This window comes from Gobio gobio, assembly GCF_949357685.1.
Source record: "Gobio gobio genome assembly, chromosome: 5".
Taxonomy (NCBI): domain Eukaryota; kingdom Metazoa; phylum Chordata; class Actinopteri; order Cypriniformes; family Gobionidae; genus Gobio; species Gobio gobio.
Window position 1 is genome coordinate 7699370 of NC_137101.1, and position 20240 is coordinate 7719609.

The 20240-nt window shown below is 36.7% G+C and overlaps 1 protein-coding gene across 1 annotated transcript in view; it reads left to right on the forward strand.

Moving 5' to 3' along the window:
* Positions 1-20240, forward strand: part of ptprz1b (protein tyrosine phosphatase receptor type Z1b) — a 65560-nt gene that overhangs the window by 23934 nt on the left and 21386 nt on the right. Inside the window, exons 2-9 of the mRNA XM_079816848.1 lie at positions 1881-1946; positions 13424-13603; positions 14119-14270; positions 16278-16373; positions 16461-16527; positions 16616-16773; positions 19404-19554; positions 20024-20208. Of these exons, the coding sequence (XP_079672974.1) occupies positions 1881-1946; positions 13424-13603; positions 14119-14270; positions 16278-16373; positions 16461-16527; positions 16616-16773; positions 19404-19554; positions 20024-20208 (1055 nt within the window). The remainder of the gene's footprint in view (positions 1-1880; positions 1947-13423; positions 13604-14118; positions 14271-16277; positions 16374-16460; positions 16528-16615; positions 16774-19403; positions 19555-20023; positions 20209-20240) is intronic.

The window sequence follows — 20240 nt, forward strand, 5'->3', positions numbered from 1 at the left end:
CTTATATATATATATATATATATTAAACGCATGTAATATCACTTTTTTTAATAGCTTAATGTTTTTACTCTGCAGTTGTGCAGTTTTAAGGGGATATATAGCAATTTTACAATGTATTTGCCAAAATTAGTAATGATATTTATATACAGGTTCATTTAAAATAGTCAAGTCAAGTCAACTTTATTTATATAGCGCTTTTAACAATGTAGATTGTTTCAAAGCAGCTTTACAGTGTTAAACAGGAAAAAAATGCAACATAGTTTTATTCAGCTGTATAGCCATTCTGGAAAAAACGCTGATGTCATCAGTTCATTTCAATTATCATACAGTGACAGTGTGGGCTTTAGATCAATAATTCGATCAGTAATTTAGTTTAAATGGTTAATTTAGTTTATTATTTAGATTTATTTCGATGTTTAGTTGAAAAATGTAGTGTCCCCAACTGAGCACGCCAAGCCAGAGGCAACAGAATAACAAAATGGCAACATTTTAGGTAAAATTCACATTAAATATCTAAATTTCACAGTTTAATTCCTGGTGAAAACATGAATGCTCATAGTCAAGTGTAAGATTGCTGCCATCTACTGGAAAACAAACACTTTTGCTAGTTCTCAATGAATAGTTTGTGCATGAATGCTAGATGCTATTACTCTTGCTCTTTGTGTTTAGGCTGTAATGTGGCGTAGGTGCTATTTTTGTATAGTTTAACTATCATCAGCCTTTAAAAAATAAAATAATAATAATAATATCATGAACATAATGATGGGGTAGAATGGACTGGACATCATATAAAACAACAACAATAAAAATAAAACATCAATGCATTACAAAAATAAAACTGTACGAGTGTTTCCACAACTTAGACTGATAACGTGTAGTGCTAAACCTTGATACAAGGGGCACCAAATAAAATCTTGCCTAGGGCAGCAAATTGGTCAGGGCCGGCCCTGTAAACATCCACAACACCCTTGAAATCACAAACAAATCACTATATACCAATTCACTATATACACCCCTTAGAACACCCTAGTAACACCCTAGCAACCACATAGTAATGTACAATATATGCCACTTAGAACATCTTAGCAACTACATAACAACGTCCTAGTAAACATCCACAACACCCTAGAAATCGCAAAGCAATTCACTAAATAGCAATGCACCATATACTCCACTTAGAACACCTTAGCAGCAACAAAGCAACACCCTAGCAACCACATAGTAATTCACTATATATGACACTTAGAACACCTTAGCAGCAACATAGCAACACCCTAGCAACCACACAGTAATTCACTATATATGCCACTTAGAACACATTAGCAACTACATAGCAACACCCTAGCAACCACACAGTAATTAACTATATATGCCACTTAGAACACCTTAGCAACTACATAGCAACGCTCTAGTAAACATCCACAACACCCTAGAAATCACAAAGTAATTTCACTATGTAGAAATGCACTATATACACCCCTTAGAACACCTTAGCAACACCCTAGCAACCACATAGAAATGCACTATATGTGCCACTTAGAACACCTTAGCAACTACATAACAACGCCCTAGTAAACATCCACAACACCCTAGAAATCACAAAGCAATTCACTATAGCAATGCACTACTGTATATACACCTCTTTGAACACCTTAGCAACACCCTAGCAACTGCATCATGCAACCTAGCCTCATGCTGGCAACTTTTGCATTGCACTTGTATAATGGCTTATTAACACTATTCATTTTTGTTTTATTTTGTGATTTCTATGAAATGAAAGACTGTACGGGTACAGGACACAGGCTTTACGCCTCATGCATTTGTGCTCCTCTGAATTACTGGTGCATTGCTTCCAACTCTCCTCATCTTTCCCATTCCAGATCTGGCCACGCCGTACCTAAGAGGGCAGCGCAAATTCACAGAGGACGTTGACTGGTCGTACACAGGTGGGTAGACAACGAACAAATGCCCTTATTGTGTGGCTTTTACCAGACTTCAGTGTGGCATGCCACTGGCTTAGAGCCTTAAAAACCTTTTCTCCTTTGAGTGAGAGATAGGGATAAGGTAGCAGTAGATGGAAGTGAATAATGACGGATCAATGTCCGTTCTCCATTAGAAAGACGGCAGTGAGTCGACCTTCTGAATGAGCGGTACCAGCACACACTGCCACTGACCCGCCTGTGCAGGAGATTAGCTGAAAGTCTTAGACACTTTAAGATACTAAAGTCTTTAAAGAGAGTAAGTGACATTCAGGATTGTGCGAGGCCCTTGACTTGTGGCTTTTAAATCGAGCCGGAGGACGCTTTGAAAATGGTAGAAAAACTATGGAAGCTTGTTTCAACCACAGGATAAAAAAATAAAAAGGTAATCGTGACTTTTTATCTCACGATTCTGACTTTTTTTTCTCAGAAATGCGTGATATAAAGTCTCAATTATCTTTGAAATTCTGACTTTTTTCTCGCAAATCAGACTTTTTTTCATGCAATTCTGACTTCATATCCCGCGATTCGGACTCTGTTCTCACAATGGCAACTTTATATCTCACAATTCTGACTTTTTTCTCACAATTCTGACTTTTCTCACAATTCTGACGCTGGTCATTGTAGCCAATCACAGACAAATTTGATGTGCATGTGAGCACAATGGCCAGTCAGAGGTGTTTACGATTAGGCTCAACAGCGCTCAAAGCGTCACATTTTTTAAAATTTCAGTACTGACTTGGAATCGGGGTCGGTACTTTTGACAACACTACTTTATATCTTGCAATTCTGACTCTTTTCTCACAATTGTGATTTTATATCTCGCAATTCTGACTCTTTTCTCGTAATTCTGACATTATTTATCTCGATTGTGCATTTATATCACACAAATTCTGAAGTCAGAAGTTACCTTTTTTATTTTCTATTCAGTGGCGGGAACAAGCTTCCATAAAAAACAGAACGGAATGGAACAGGAAAGTTTTGTGGCTTTTAGTCCATGTCTAAATAATTTTTTTAATTATCCGTTTTTAACCTGATAAGCATGTTTACAGTCTTTCTCGTACCTGGAAAAGGGACCAAATCTGAGTCACTCAGTGAACAAATCTTGTTTGAATGATTGAAGTAGACTAGGATACTGTGTGTGTGTGTGTGTGTGTGTGTGTGTGTGTGTTCACTGAGTCGAAACTAAATGAATTAACATGTGAAAGAACACGCTTGATTGTGAGGCCCAGCACAGACCTGTGAAGAAATAGAACGATACACGTTTCTCTGTTTAACTGCAATTGTTTCACGTAAAACCCTCTCTCCTCAAACAAAAGTTGTCAAGCTTGAATGCTAATTTGTTCATAGACCCTTGGAACTTCAGCTGACAGTCACACAGTGACTCTATAACACTTCAGATTTCTCCTGATGTGTGGGAAATGTCTATTTTTTTGTTTGTTTGTTTTTCATGTTATTATGCACTATTTGTGAATTTCTGTGAACAGATACCGTTGTCTCGCAATCTGAGCAATATCCCACAGGGACGCTTTAAAACGTTATTTTCTCGCCCTTTCTTCACTTCTAATCCGTATTAGCATCCTTTACTGTGGGAACATTTAGGCGAATGCAATGGACTAGATACCTTTTATTGTGAACATTACAGAGAAAGCATTCTGAATTGGCTTTCAATGTTTTTACATTTATGGGAAAAGCCTATCCTGGAATGCTTTGCGATGGATACAAACAGGCGAATACTGCATATTCAGTATCTAATAGTGTGCTTATGTAGTCGCTTATTAGGTTCCGTTTCACTGTATACGCAGACTCAGACTGCTCACTTGGTTTTTGGGACAGAGTTGTTGAATCTGCTCACATTGGTTACTGTAGCATGTCAGTCCCCTATCGACCCATGTTTTCCAAACCCCAGGGGTGCCTGTGATTCCTGCCTCTGGCATCGGTCCCTCTCCCGTCTCCATCTGCTGCGGGGGCTGCAGCTCTTTTCCTCTAATCTACATGCTCTGATAACCTGCGGATAGAGCATTTAGAGACGCCCGCCTACGTCCTCAGAAGCACCTCTGCTGTTATACCTCATGATCTCAGTTTTATTCATGGAGCACACGGAGGACGCAATGTATACAAATACATATGTTTTTCCTACAGCAAGTGTTGATGTGTAAATTATTGAACAATCGGCCTTGCTTTATGGTGTACACAAGCTTAGTTGTCATGGAAACAACACTACAAGTTACTCACACCCAAGCTACATTCTAGCAACTGGTCACAAGAGGATTGATTTTATATAAAGGAAAAAAAGCTAAAATGTCTTATGTCTAAATGTCTTTTTTAAGGGGCGACACCTTTAAGGCTTTGATTGGCTAACGTCATTGCATAGGAAACAGTATTAACGGCCACTCGCTATTGCATTAAACATATAAAACCGTCATTTACTGACAAAGCATTATGAAATAAATGACTTAAGGTTTGCGTTGATGACTGCATGCGGTACAGTCGGCTGCTTCATCTTTCAACAAATGCTTCTTTGCAAACTCTCCTTTACACTGTTCCACGGTTGCAAAATAAAATGCTCCGAACAAACATATAATCCTCTGATGCGATCTGGGATGCCATTAAAATAAACCAACCACTCGTTTTTGATGCTGGGATCATTCTGAAGTCTGTACTGAGACACAAATGAGCTGTTTAAACTGGACTCTTCCATTTGTTCTGTTGTTGACAGACTCAAGTGCATGGAGTCGTGAATCTGTATTAGGGATGCACCGAATCCAGATTTTTGGGGTTCGGCTGATTACCGAATCCACTGGTTAAGATTCGGCCGAATCCGAATACCGAATCCTACTCCCATCCTCAGTCCATTATCACAGTAAACACATTAATGAAGTAAACAACGTCCACAGCAGTGTAGGGATGCTATTGACCATTTAACCGTTAACCGAAAGTAAGAACTTTGACCGATTAATACTATCAGTTTAACGGTTTAAATGTTTTTAATGCTTTTTTGTTCGGTTTTTTTGATGCATAAGAAATATGCTGTATAGCGTTATTTGTTCACTCACGGAGCGCGTCAACATGTGCAACCACAAACCAGATATATATCGCAAAATGAAGCAATGGAAAAGCTTACTGTGTGGGACTATTTCGACAGAAAAATACAGCAGTAGTACCAGTTCCTGACTGGTGGAAAGCAAATGAAAGGCGCTTCCCGAGGCTGGCCACTCTAGCGAGGCGTTCTCTCTGTATTCCCGGGACATCAGTGCCATCTGAACCCTTGTTTAAAGGTCCCATGATATGGCATTTTTCTATTATTTTATAATGTTTCCTGAGGTGTACTTAAATTGTTAGTATGATTTTTACATAAAAAAAATTCATAATTTAGAAATAAAAGGCATTTTTTTCTATACTGTTTTTACCCCTCTGGCTGAATGCCCTGTTTCAAGGGGCGTATCTGCTGTGAGACTTCAGTGAAAACGCCCACTGTTGTGATTGGCTGACATCTTTGCATTTGAAATGAGTGTTAGATTATGTTGCGGAGGGGGCGTGGTTTAGCGAGGCACTGCACGCACTGCATGCATGAGAGACTGACAGCGCACTCGTGAACCACGGAGAGCTGGAGGAAGTTTTATTGTATTTTATTGAGTTGTTGAGAGCACTGTGCTGTTAGCGCAAGCTTATTTGTAGCTGAGAGATTCTGAATAAACAGTCCCAGTCACGTGGACTCTGCCTTCTTCCACCTTATTCTACGAACTTTGTAACACATGTAATGTACCATTACAGCCGTCGAGATGAACGAATCGTCAAAGTGTGGATTATAGCATTATTTTATTATCTATTCCTATCACATGAAAGGCTGCAGTGATGAGCATTGAGTACACAGACAGTCTGTTGATCGCGTGAATGCAGTGATCTCGTCATTGCAACGCGTTTTCTCTCACAAAATGCTTTCACCACAACTAACAGCAAACACAACGTCGAAATGAATACAGTAAGAGCTTTGTGCAGCACAACAGCGTCATTCATTATAACGGCAGTTTGGGCAAGTGTGCAGATACACTCGCAATGCGTGATTGAGCGCTCCGGACATTATAAAGAGTGTTCTTTGATTGCTACTAACAGAAACGATCGTTTTAGTCACTGGCTTGATTCACTGATGCATTACGCTTAGGGCATCAAGACGGCGATCATTAAACGGTCTAGAAAGAAAGTCTGTGTGAACTTGAATGTTTAGCTACACATCAGAAATCACTGATCACAGATCAGGCATTAATGAACACTGTTACTCACTGTTTGTCGCGGTGCTGTCGAATCCATATTGTAAAGTCTGTTTGTAAAGCCTGTGCTGACATAACCTTTCCTGGTATGACGTCATAACAGGAAAAATTAAGATCAGCTCGTCTGAGCTGTCATTTTCTAAAAGGCAGAGAAAGACAGCCAGAACTCGGTTTACACCCATCAAAATTTCTAGCCACTTGGGTACCATATACAGGCTAGGGGAACTCATATTAATGTTAAAAAACCTCATAAAATGAAATTTTCATGCCATGGGACATTTAAGGCTTTTAATAGTGTGGTTTTGGTCAAGTTTACTAAAGTAAACATTGTCGCGTATGTTCTTCTTGCCACTGTTTCCTGATGGTTTATAGAAAAATTACCCTGAGTCATCCTCTGTCATTTCAAAGAACAGCGCAACGGAGAGCGCAGTCAGCGAGGCTTGCGCGCTGTGGAGATAGAAGGTTTGAGAGGGTGTTTTCTGCTGAGGGTTTAACTGTCAACAGGCTACGCTCCAGACTAACCCATATCACGAAGACATGTTACTAAAAAAAAACTAAAAAACATACAAGGTGTGGATTGAGGTAGCCAAGGCCTGCTATTTTTATTTGACAAAAAAAAAGAAAAAAGATTCCAGTTTTATCAAAGCTTCAAACGGATTCAGTGTATTTTCGTTTTGCCATCTTAATTTGGTAATTATTTAAGTGAAAAATATTTAGTGTAGGCCTAATTTTTTTATTCTTTTTATTTATATTTTATCTGATCTGTATGCGGCTGTTTGCACGGTAACATAGAATACATGTAATACATAAATGTTTTAACAGCGGCTGTTGTTTAGGGTCCTTGCCACCATGAGACAAATCGGCATTGCAAATTGAACATGTAGCTCGACTTCAATCGCCTTCTTTTTATTTAAAGTACTGCCACGTTTTCTGTTCATGAGTTTCATTTTCACTTTCAATGGCGCCGTCATTACATTCGACCAGCGGAGCGCGCATAGTGCAAGCCTAGGGTTCGGTTCGGTGGAAAAAAATTCTGATTCGGCCGAATCCAAACCCCAGTCCTGGATTCGGTGCATCCCTAATCTGTATCCATTGTAGACAGAATCAGTGATTATAATGGCTTTTTTTTTGCTTTTGATGTGACATTCACATCCAGTGTAGGCAAATGTCAGTGGGCGGGGCCTATGGTGCGATGATGTATAACTATTCATCGATATCTTGCTCTGGAGGCGGTGATATGCAAATGTATTTGCCCGTGTGATGTCACAGATCCCGCAATATCAAAACGAGCCATTTTTGGAGCTTCATAAAATAAATGCTTTGTTTATAATGAGGAGACATTTAAAGTTATGAAATTTTATTGATACAAAGACCTCTTATTTGTCAAAAGATCAAGAAAATTTTATTTCTTATATCATGACCCCTTTAATACAACATATTTATCTATTAATAATATATATAATAAAATGAAACCTATATAATTTATATATTTTATATTAAATCTAGTTTTACACAAATACATTTAATATTAACATATTTCAATATTTCAATAAATAAATGTTGCTAATTCATTAAGTAGAAAGTGTGCTAATTAATTTTTATAATTAATAAAATAATCATTGTAGCTATTTTAAATACATAAATATTATATACAATTAATTATTTAAATGTATATATATATATATATATATATATATATATATATATATATAGTAATATTAAGATCTAAATTTATTATATTTAAATATAATAAATTTAGATCTTAATATTTCTTATGATTGTATAAAATCATATGTAATGTGAATATTATAAATATTTTTTTTATTATATCGTATTATTCAATTAACCATCAGACAAGGTGTGTTTTTGTGAACAGCTGCTCCTTTTTTAATTTGTAGTGGGTCCACAGACATTCATACAGGTTGTGTTTTCTACTTCTGCCTTTTGCTGACCTTCCCTAGTGGAAATTGTTGTGGATAAATGGCTGGTGTAATCAGACTGAATGTCGGTATGGATCAGGGTGTCATTATGGAGGGGGAGGATTCCACAATCATCGTTCCCGTTTGCCATTGTTCCCACGTTCATTCCCATGCGTCATAAATCGGCAGATTGCTTCAAAGGCCAAAGCGCATCCTACCTGTTATTGGGTCTTTCAGTCATGAGCAACCTGACCTTACATGCTGTTAGAAAAATAGAAATATTCAAAATGTCAGTGCAGCCCAGAGGTCTCAGAATCCTTTAAATTACTTCAGGCTCTGTGTTTATGCCACATCCGCGGACTACCGGTTACCATAGCAGCAGCCGTTCTCTTTGATTACAGCGTATCCACGTCGCCGCGTTTGTGTGTGTCTGCCGGTCCAGATGCAGCACCGCTGTATCCTGACAGACTCGTTGCTCACCTTGCCAGCAGACGCTGTTTTCCTGTTGAACGTGGACGCCATCAATCAGGCTAATGGCAGACGTTTGTCTCGCATGTCGATATTAAGCACCTCGAGGATGTGGTTCTGTCCTCACAGCCTAATCCTTTATAGCCTTTTAGCGACGTATTAATTATGTTGTAGCTTTAGAGGGTGAAGAATTAACACCAAGCTCGGGAGGTGAAGGTGAACTCACTGTGAAAATATACGCTAATTGTCCTGCCAGGGAACATCAGAGCTGCTAATTCAGTTCTTGCATTTCATCATGTAGTTAAAGAGGCGTCCTCGGGGACAATTTTAATCTGATGTGTTTATGTTTGTGTGTGTGCGGTTTATTGCTCGTGCTTGTTCAGTGATGTGTGACCCAGTGCCATCTGCTCTGTGAGTTTATCATCTGGTGAAGTCAGTGTGATATATCATAGCGTTCAGTATATGTGTTCAACACCACTGCAAGTGGCATTATTTTGCTCTGATCAGCACTGACTCTTCATATGCCATGCCATGTGCCTCAGTATGCTGCCATATGCCATAATTTTACATTTTTTGACCTTTTACAATAGAGAGAACAGGACATTATACTCAGAAGAGGATCTGGAAAACGTTGAAGAAAATTTGATTTTATAATTTGTGATGTAAAATGCACTGACTAATAGGCCACAGCGTTGGCATATTTATTAGAAACGACATCTAATAAATGTTAAGATATTAAATATACTCTTTATATGGACTATAATGCAGAAAAAGCCTTGCATTTCCCATGCTTAACATTTCAACAAAAGGATGTCTTATGACATGCTATATTTGATCTAAAACTACTTTTGTAGATCAAAAGCCAAAATGTTCAAGTCAAGTTTCAAGTTTGGTTTATTTATATAGCACATTTAAACACAGCAAACATGGCTGACCAAAGTGCTGAACAATACACAAGTTAAAGAAACAAGGACATAGCCCAACATTTAAGACATAAAATCACAGTAAATGTATATATGCATGTATATATTATTATTAGTAGTAGTAGTAGTACTGCTGTCAATTGAAAAAATGACTAATGATCCGCACATTTTTCTGTAATTAATCGTGATTAATTTCACCTAACATTAAAGTTTTTAATGTATTTTATATTGTTATAAATTCACAATTAATCTCCAAATTAATGTAGAAACAACATAAACACTGCACAGTCCTCACTGCATAAATGATACATTTAATATAGATTAATCCTTACTAAATCTTCAAAACCATATAATTTACTATTAAAATCGGGAAACTGATATTGTCAATCCAGAGCTAGTGTCCACACAGCTGACTTTATTAACTGTTGTAGCTTATCCACGTAGTTACATTTTTTTTTTTTGTATTATTTGAGCGTTCACCATCACACAAGGGTTTTTTTGGGGATATCTACTCATCTTTCTATTCGTAAAACTGCTTTTGTTTAGCGTTTTTAGCAGTTTGTGCATCATACAAGAAGTTATTGGGCCCTATCATACACCCGGCACAATGCGGCGTGATGCAAGTGTTTTTTGCTAGTTTCCCGCCCGAAGCATTTTATTGTTTAAATAGCAAATGCACTGGCACTCATCTGAAAACCAGGTCTGAAAACCAGACCTGTTCAGGCGCATTGTTGGCGCGTTGCTATTTTGAGAAACTGAAAAGGACTGCTCCATTGACCAACAGAAACCTGGTCTAAAGTCAATAGCACAGTATTTTTTGTGTTATTTATAGGGTGTGTTAGTAATATGCGCCTACAGGCGGGTGCACCATAGATATCCATAATAAAGGCTAGATGTCTTACGGCGGAGTCTCTAATGTCATCACCGGCGGCCATCTTGTCACAGGCAGGGCTCTGTGGTAACTGATGTAAGGCGAGTGATCTGAACACAAATACTCTTATCTCACTGAAATCTTGACGGTTTACAAATGGTTTGGTTTCTTACAAACGTTATTAATGTGGCTATAATTATGGATGCTTGAACAAATTATGAACATTTTTTCATAAGTATGCAGTGTCATAACTACATCTCTGACGTTTATAACAAACCAAAAAGTTTGAAAATCGGTAGAAAATTGAGCAAGTTATGGTTATTTAAAAAGTGCAAGCACCATGAAAACAATGTTACGAGTGAGCGAGCTGCCTGTGACAAGATGGCCGCCAGGTGCGGATGTCGATCTTCATTGGCCAGCAGCGTGGACGAGACATCTAGCCTTTATTATGTATATCTATGGGGTGCACAACGTGCATACCAAGCCTGTAGCACTCATCTCAGAAACTGAAGCCTCCGCGCATCGATCACCCCCAGGTGGTTGGTCCCAGTATAGCTCATAAGCCCCGCCCCTCTGTGTTTTCTAATGGATGCGAGACAAACTAAATCAAATTACACTTCCAATAATTTTTTTATATTCAAATAATTGGTTTCTGTCATTGTAGGCAGTTTTTATCAGGATGATTTAATTTCAAGTGTTTTAAATAAGTTTATTTGAAGTTAGTTATTTGATACTATAAAAACGGGGGATGTGACGTCATGATTGACAGCTGAGATTGACGGCTTCTCTGAGTGAAGTTGTCACTGAGGCACTAACAGACTTTTTTCAAGATTTTTGGGAGGAGATTGGAGCTTTAGCTTTAATTTCTACATTTCCATAACTGTTTATTTCACATCAACATAATACATTTTTCTGCATCTGCGAGAGTGTGGGCAGGCTTTTGATATTGCACCTGCTTCACTTCCTGCTCTCTACTGCGCCAAATCTGCGCAAGATGTCAGTGCGATATTCGGAGCCTCCGGAAGCTTCAGTTACTTCAGCAGAAGAGAATGAAGTCGCGTCGTCCATATTTTTTTACGGTCTATGGTGCATACACTCCGATTATTACACACACAGGGACGCGCAGCAGCACACAAACATTTTTAATATTAAAAGATTCCACTCGCAAATTACACAGTGTAAATAGCGAATCTGCTTTTTATTATTTATATACATCACGCAGTGTAAATAGCGAATATGCTATTTATTATTTATATAAATTACACAGCGTAAATAGCGAATCTGCTATTTATTATTTATATAAATTACACAGCGTAAATAGCGAATCTGCTATTTATTATTTATATAAATTACACAGTGTAAATAGTGAATCTGCCATGGTGCAAGCGCAACTGGCTTTTAAAGGGAATGGGAGATGAGACTCTGATTGGTTTATTGCACTTTAAGCCCAAAACTACGGTGGCCCAGTAGTGCACAACACAACGAAATTTAAAAAGCATACATAAGTTCACAACACAACAAAATAAATCCACAACACAACGGAATGAAACCACAACACAACGAAATCAAGCCACAACACAAAGAAAAATCCACAACACAACGAAATCAAGCCACAACACAATGAAATAGCCACAACACAACGGAAATGCTCCCAACCACTCGGGGGCACTCGGAGCGCTGTAAAGTTGCCACTGTTCTATAGAGTTGGCAATCTTACAAAGAAATCAATACCACAATTAGTTTCAACAGTATGTAGGCTAACCATTGTTTATCTATATGAAATATTAATTTTAAATCACATCACCTACATGCATTATAGCTGCATATTTATGCTCGAGAATGCTTTGACCCGATACCACGGCACTAAGGGAACGTCTGCCAATTCCACCAATTGGTTGAAATGTATAATTTGTATGAATTAAAATTACTTTTTAACATTTAAAAACAGACATGTTAAAATTCCACAGCTTGATTGTATTGGTAAAATTGACTTAATAATGCACAACACAACATTAGAATTTGAAAAAAAAAGAAAAAAAAAAGTTAATTTAATTCATACAAATTATTTCAACTTGGTGGAATTGGCAGACGCTCCCTTAGCGCCGAGGCAGCGGGTCAAAGCGTTCTCGAGTGTAAATATGCAGCTATTATGCACGTAAGTGATTTTTAATTGATATTTCATGTCGATATACAACTGCACACTTAAAACTGATCGTAGTGTTTAAATATTTGTAAGATTGGCGAATCTATATAGAACAATGCAAGGAAAACTAACTTTAGCGCACTCCGAGAGTCCCCTAGTGGTTGGGAGCATTTCCGTTGTGTTGTGGACTTTTCGTTGTGTTGTGGATTTTTCGTTGTGTTGTGGCTTGATTTCGTTGTGTTGTGGATTTTCCTTTGTGTTGTGGATTTTTCGTTGTGTTGTGTCTTGATTTCGTTGTGTTGTGGCTTCATTCCGTTGTGTTGTGGATTTATTTTGTTGTGTTGTGAACTTATGTATGCTTTTTAAATTTCGTTGTGTTGTGCACTACTGGGCCACTGTACTACACACACCCATGGCTCATTAAGAGATGAGGAACAACCCTTTTGGACCATACACCTGGCGCACCGACCGTTTTTTCCATTGTTAAACTAGCAAAAGTGGATTCGGACAGGCCCTAAATGCACCTGCGCCGTGCGCTTCAGACCATGCTCTCAGATTGTTAAAATGGGGCCTATGATCTCATTAACTGAGAGACTATATGGAATATTTTTGCTTAAAAAAAATTTGTATTAATAAAATGAATATTGTCACATTGCATGACTATAAACAAATAAACTAGAAGGTGATTTAAAATGGTCAAAGACAGAAATGCTGACCGGTTCTTGCACCTTTGCCTTAAAACCTTGACCTAAAAATGATTCTAAATATGTTTTTACATTAATTGAGACAACGAATCTTTACCTGATTGAAGATTATTCCCTTGTTCATTTGTCACACTCCTACTCTTTACAGGGGCCCTAAACCAGAGGCATTGGGCAAAGAAATACCCAGTGTGCGGCAATGCCAGGCAGTCTCCCATTGACATCAGTGAGGAGTTCACTCAGGTTCGGATGCAGTACCAGAACCTGCAGCTGGAGAACTGGGAACAGCCCACCGCCGATTCCACCACCATCACCAATGATGGCAAAACAGGTCTGCACACCCTCACTGGGCCTGTGGTGTTTACAAGACGTTTGTTCATGTGTGATGAATTGGGGGATAAAACGCTTTTAAACTGCACTCAGTGAAATTATACTGACATATTAACTCCCCAGAGCGATGTCCTCCGACAAATGCAATTACAACCCGAGATTAATCGCTGACAGACTAATGGAGCTGCTGAAGAATAAAATCTACTGAAATGACAATCGTATTTCTTTCTCTTTCCTGGAACTGGCAGCTGGTTCATTGTCTTTAGACGGTCTGTGCTTTTACAGGAGCACAGGAGAAAAGCTTGCACCGAACCTTCTGATTTGACACTGTGAGAATGACAGATTGTTCCAGCACAAAAGCTTAAAATGAATCTTTTATCAAGGTGAAGAGATGAACGCTGAAGTATGAGCAATTAGGAATGCTGGATGAAGAACACAATTGCACATGGCTTGCATATGGACTCGTCGGGCAGTCATTGAGTTTGTGTGTGTGTGTGTGTGTATCATGTTTCTCAGTGGTAATCAGTCTGAACGGTCAGTACTTCATAAGTGGAGGTGGGCTGAGATCCAGGTTTAAAGTGGGCAGGATCACGTTCCATTGGGGCCGATGTAACGCCACTGCAGACGGCTCTGAACACAGCCTCGACGGCGACAGGTTCCCTCTGGAGGTAAAGTTCACCACACGTATAAATCACAGTGAATCATGTTCTCTGTAAGATTGAAGATCACATAGAACTGCATTTCATTTCTTCCATTCATGGTTGAAACAATATTTAGTGGGAAATAAAAAAAAAAGTGCCGGAATTCTCGGTTTTATTTATTTTACATAATTTTCTTATCATGCATTCATTATGAATATTTTAAGTTGTGTCAATAAAATTACTAATAAAATAAATATCTACGCTGCACTGTAAAAATATATTGTTGGTTTAACTTTAAAAATGTAAGTAACCCATGGTTGCCTTTAAACTTTGAGTTCATTGAAATTAAACATTTGAGTTAATACAATGAAGGGAATTGGTTTAATAAATAGAAGCTCAAAATATTATTGTATCTGAACCACATAAATAAAAATAAAAAAGATAAATCATGAAAATAGCACAATTTAGCATGTTTCACTGCATTGTTACAAATAAAACACACAATTACGCAATATGCTTACAAAATCTTTTAATAATATTTGAATAAAGGGTGATGTCGATTCTCAAAAATGTTCATTGTATAAACTCAAATTTTGAATTTCAATGAACTCAAATTATATTTTAAATAACTCAAACATATTCAAGTATTTTGAATATAAATGTGTGTGTGTGTGTGTGTGTGTGTGTGTGTGTGTGTGTGTGTGTGTGTGTGTGTGTGTGTGTGTGTGTGTGTGTGTGTGTGTGTGTGTGTGTGTGTGTGTGTGTGTGTGTGTGTGTGTGTGTGTGTGTGTGTGTGTGTGTGTGTGTGTGTGTGTGTGTGTGTGTGTGTGTGTGTGTGTGTGTTGGAAAAAAATGCTTTAAATTCAATAAATAATTACTTTATTATTAATTAATAAACCATAAAATAAATCAAATCATTGGCCATACCATGAAAGAAATCAACAAAATACTTAACATTCTAATTACATTAATATAAAAATAGGCATTATCACATTTTCATTGAATTTCAGCAAAATATACTTGTAAAATATATTTCATATATATATATATTAGGGCTGTTAAAAGATTAATCGCGATTTATCGCATACAAAATAAAAGTTTGTGTTTACATAATATATGGGTGTGTACTCTGTTAATTATTATTTATATATAAATACACACACAAGCATGTATATATTTAAGAAAAAAAATATTATTTTTATATATAAAACATTTATATTTTTATATATTATAGATTATATAAATGTATATACATTATATACATGCAAATATTTCTCAAATATATATACATGAATGTGTGTGTATTTATATATAAATAATAATTAACAGAGTACACATACATATATTATGTAAACATAAACTTTTATTTTGGATGCGATTAATCGTGATTAATCTTTTGACAGCCCTAATATATATATGTATACACACACACACACACACACACACACACACAGACACACAGACACACACACAAACACACACACACACACACACACACACACACAGACACACAGACACACACACACACACACACACACACACACACACACACACACACACACACACACACACACACACACACACACACACACACACACACACACACACACACACACACACACACACACACACACACACACACACACTACCACATTCTCTTTGATGGGAAAGTGTGTCCAAACTTTTGACTGGTAGTGTATGAATGAATGCATTTTTTCAATGAATGAAAGTGTGTGTGTGTGTGTGTGTGTGTGTGTGTGTGTGTGTGTGTGTGTGTGTGTGTGTGTGTGTGTGTGTGTGTGTGTGTGTGTGTGTGTGTGTGTGTGTGTGTGTGTGTGTGTGTGTGTGTGTGTGTGTGTGTGTGTGTGTATATATACCATTTATATGGTATAAAATGAACCATATTGATCAAATAAAGAGTCAAATGTGAATATATGTTGACTTTATAAATGAAATATATGGAAGTGAGTTCTCTCTCTCTCTCTCTCTCTCTCTCTCTCTCTCTCTCTCTCTCTCTCTCTCTCTCTCTCTCAGATGCAGATATTTTGTTTTGATGAAGAGGAGTTTGAATCCATAGATGAGGCGATAAGTAGCGGAGGAAAGATGACTGCTGTAGCTGTCCTTTTTGAGGTGATATTTTCATCCTGTGGACATCATACACACATCTGTATACACCTTCTATCATAATGACCTTAAAAACCTCGGCCTGTTTCTTAGGCCAGCTATGAAGACAACCAGGATTATGTGGCCATCATTGACGGGGTGAACAGCGTGAGCCGTTTTGGTACGTCCTTATTTTTCACTTATCATTTTCATTGTTTCATCAGCATAACTGCAATAACACAGAAACGTGCTTCTAATTGACAATTAAGGTAAAAGCAGCCCTCTGGAGGCCTTTTCTCTGCTGGCTCTGCTTCCACAGTCCACGGAAAAATACTTCATGTACAACGGCTCACTCACCGCACCGCCCTGCTCGGAGAATGTGGAGTGGATCGTGTTTAAAAACACAGTGGCCATCTCAGAAACCCAGGTCAGGACATCTCAGATCATTTTCTGTGCAAGTGCAACACATAATTTGGCGTAATAAAGTCAGAAGAGTCTTGAAGATCAGGCTATAGTGAGAAGTTTGGGGTCACTGGCTCTGTTTGTGTGTGTGTGTGTGAGAGAGAGAGAGAGAGAGAGAGAGAGAGAGAGAGAGAGAGAGAGAGAGAGAGAGAGAGAGAGAGAGAGAGAGAGAGAGAAACCCCTCTCCTAAAAATGGAGCGTGGTAAGTACATCCCTGACAGCCTCTTTAAGCTATTCTTGAGCAAAAGAAGGCGTGCATTAATATTTCAGCTGGCCGCCGCCTGACGTGTGGATCAGAGATAAGCCCTCAGTGCCGGGGACACAACATTGCCCCTCTTATCCAGATGCACTTTAAAGCTCAGTTTTAAGATGCAAGGAGGTTTTTTTGTCATGTGGTTGTGTAGCTATTTTTTCTTTGCTCTAATGCTTGATCCACTTTAAGCACAGCCTGTTTCTTGAGCATGAAAATTTGATGGGGCGAAACACAGGCACGCTTATATACAGCGGATGAGTCTGTAGCACCGGTTCAGCATTTGCATAAATTCACTCGTGCATATAAAGCCATTCACACTCATTTATCTTGATTCCAATTTAAATACAGTCAATATTTAAATAAAGGAACTTGTTAGTAAATCTTGGTTGTGCAAGCTAATTCTGATACTTGATTCTGATTGGTCCATTGCACCCTTCTGTCTGTTGTTTAATGCTCTTTCTTCTTGCACAATGTAGTTAGTTTTAGTTTGTTAATTAGTATCCATCCAGACATAACTCATTTGTGAGATTATGTATAGTCAGCCAGTCATCATCCAATAAATATGTTTATTTGGTCATATTGACTGCTGACTGTATATTGTTTCTTATGTATTTAATTGTCTTCTTAATATATTTAAATATTTATGTGTTTGTTGATTGTATATTTTCCAATATCTTATGTATTATAAAAAATAATTTGTGTATTTTTTTAATGTTATTTTAAAAGTACTACTTTTTAATACATTTTTACTACATTTTACATCATTATTATTATTTTCCAACATCTTATTTATGTATTATGAATTTTTTTGTGTATTTTTATTTAATGTTATTTTTAAAATATTTTACAAAATTTAACTACGTTTTAATAATTTTTTACTACATTATTATTATTTTCCAATATCTTATTGATGTATTATGAAAAAATTATTTGTGTATTTTTATTTAACATTATTTTAAAAGTATTTTACAAAATGTAACTACTTTTTAATAAATTTTTACTACATTTTACATTATTATTATTTTCCAATATCTTATGTATTATGAAAAAATATTTGCGTATTTGTATGTTTTTATTTAATGTTATTTTTTAAGTATTTTACAAAATGTAGCTACTTTTTAATTTTACTACATTTTACATTATTATTATTATTATTATTATTATTATTATTATTATTATTATTATTATTATTATTATTATTATTATTATTATTTTCCAATATCTTATTTATTGTATTATGAAAAAAATATTTATGTATTTTTTATTTAATGTTATTTTTAAATTATTTTAAAAAAAATGTACTACTTTTAAAAACATTTTATCTTATGTATTATGAAAAAATATTTGTGTATTTGTATGTTTTTATTTAATGTTATTTTAAAAGTATTTTACAAAATGTAGCTACTTTTTTTATTTTAATACATTTTACATTATTATTATTATTAATAATAATATTATTATTATTATTATTATTATTATTTTACAATATCTTATTTATTGTTTTATGAAAAATATTATTTGTGTATTTTCTATTTAATGTTATTTAAAAATAATTTTACAAAATTTTACTACTTTTACATACATTTTTACTACATTTTACATTATTATTATTAATTATTATTTTCCAATATCTTATGTATTGTGAAAAGAATAGTTGTGCATTTGTATATTTTTATTTAATGTCATTTCAAAATTATTTTACAAAATGTAACTACTTTTTATAAATTTTGACTACATTTTACATTATTATTATTATTATTAATTATTATTATTTTTCCAATATCTTGTGTTATGAAAAAAAATTGTGTATTTGTATATTTTTATTTTATGTTATTTTAAAAGTACAAAATGTAACTACTTTTTAATATATTTTTACATTATTATTATTAATATTATTAATTTGAAGTTCTGTCATGAAACTCTAGATGGTGCAAGTTGATAGGTGCTTAACTCAATCTGCTTGCAAATGCAAACACATGATTCTCTATAGGGCACAGCTGATTGGTTCCTGCTGTATCAGTAGCCAATGAGCTCGCTGCTCAACCTTCAAATACTGGTCAGCATTTTCTATAGCGGATACAACACACTTTCAGAAACCCTCCACCTTCCCCAGCTCCACCTGTACAGATCTGCTACGGATAATTGATGTATGCTTTATTGTACAGCCGCAGCATGTTTTACTTGCTCACATCAGCGTGTCGCCGCTCGCTAATAACAGCAACTTATCAACATTGTCATATCCGTTACCATGCCAAACACTCAGAGAGTTGTCATGACAGAATTACTATTATTATTCAACTGTAATCTTGTCTCATTATTTGTGTGTTTTTGTGTATTTGTAGCTGGAGGTGTTCTGTGAGGTGATGACCATACAGCAGGCCGGATACGTCATGTTGACCGACTACCTGCAAAATAACTACAGAGAACAACAACAGCAGTTCATGGGACAAGTGTTTTCCTCCTACACAGGCACAGAGGAAGTCCCTGCACCGAGTATGCATACTACACACTCACTCAGCGCAGCCTAGCAAAGACACTCAGAAACAAGGATGTGCCTGTGATACATATAAAATAAGAATCAGAGAGGTCACCTCTCAAGGTCAAATCGAGTGTTCGCATGCATCTCCTCCTCTTTTGGCCGTGGACACACATGCGTTACGCTTTTTAAAAACCCTGCAGTGAATGTGTGTTGCTTGGAAACCCCACTTTGGAGCTTTTCCAAGAAACCAAACGCACCAATTCTGTCTCAAACCGAGTTGATTTAGAAGCAATTTTGTCGCTATTTGACTGAAGTAACGGCTCCTTATTAGAACGAAAGCTTGATGTGCTGCTTTCCAATAACATAATATTCTCTCAGGCCCTCTGAATATTCACAATATAGCCCATCGTCTAGTATCGTATTGCTTAATCATGCCCCACTCAGCTGTAATTATTCAGCTCAAGTCAGCTTTTCTGTGTGTAGTGTGCAGCTCCGAACCGCAGAACGTGCAGGCAGACTCTGAGAATTACACCGGCATCGTGGTGACGTGGGAGAGGCCACGGGCCGTCTATGACACCACCATCGAGCGCTACTCCATCACCTACCAAAGACTCCAGGGCAAAGACCCTCCCAAACAACAGTATCTGACAGATGGAGACCAGGATGTGGTGAGTACTCTTTAATATGACTGCGTTGACTG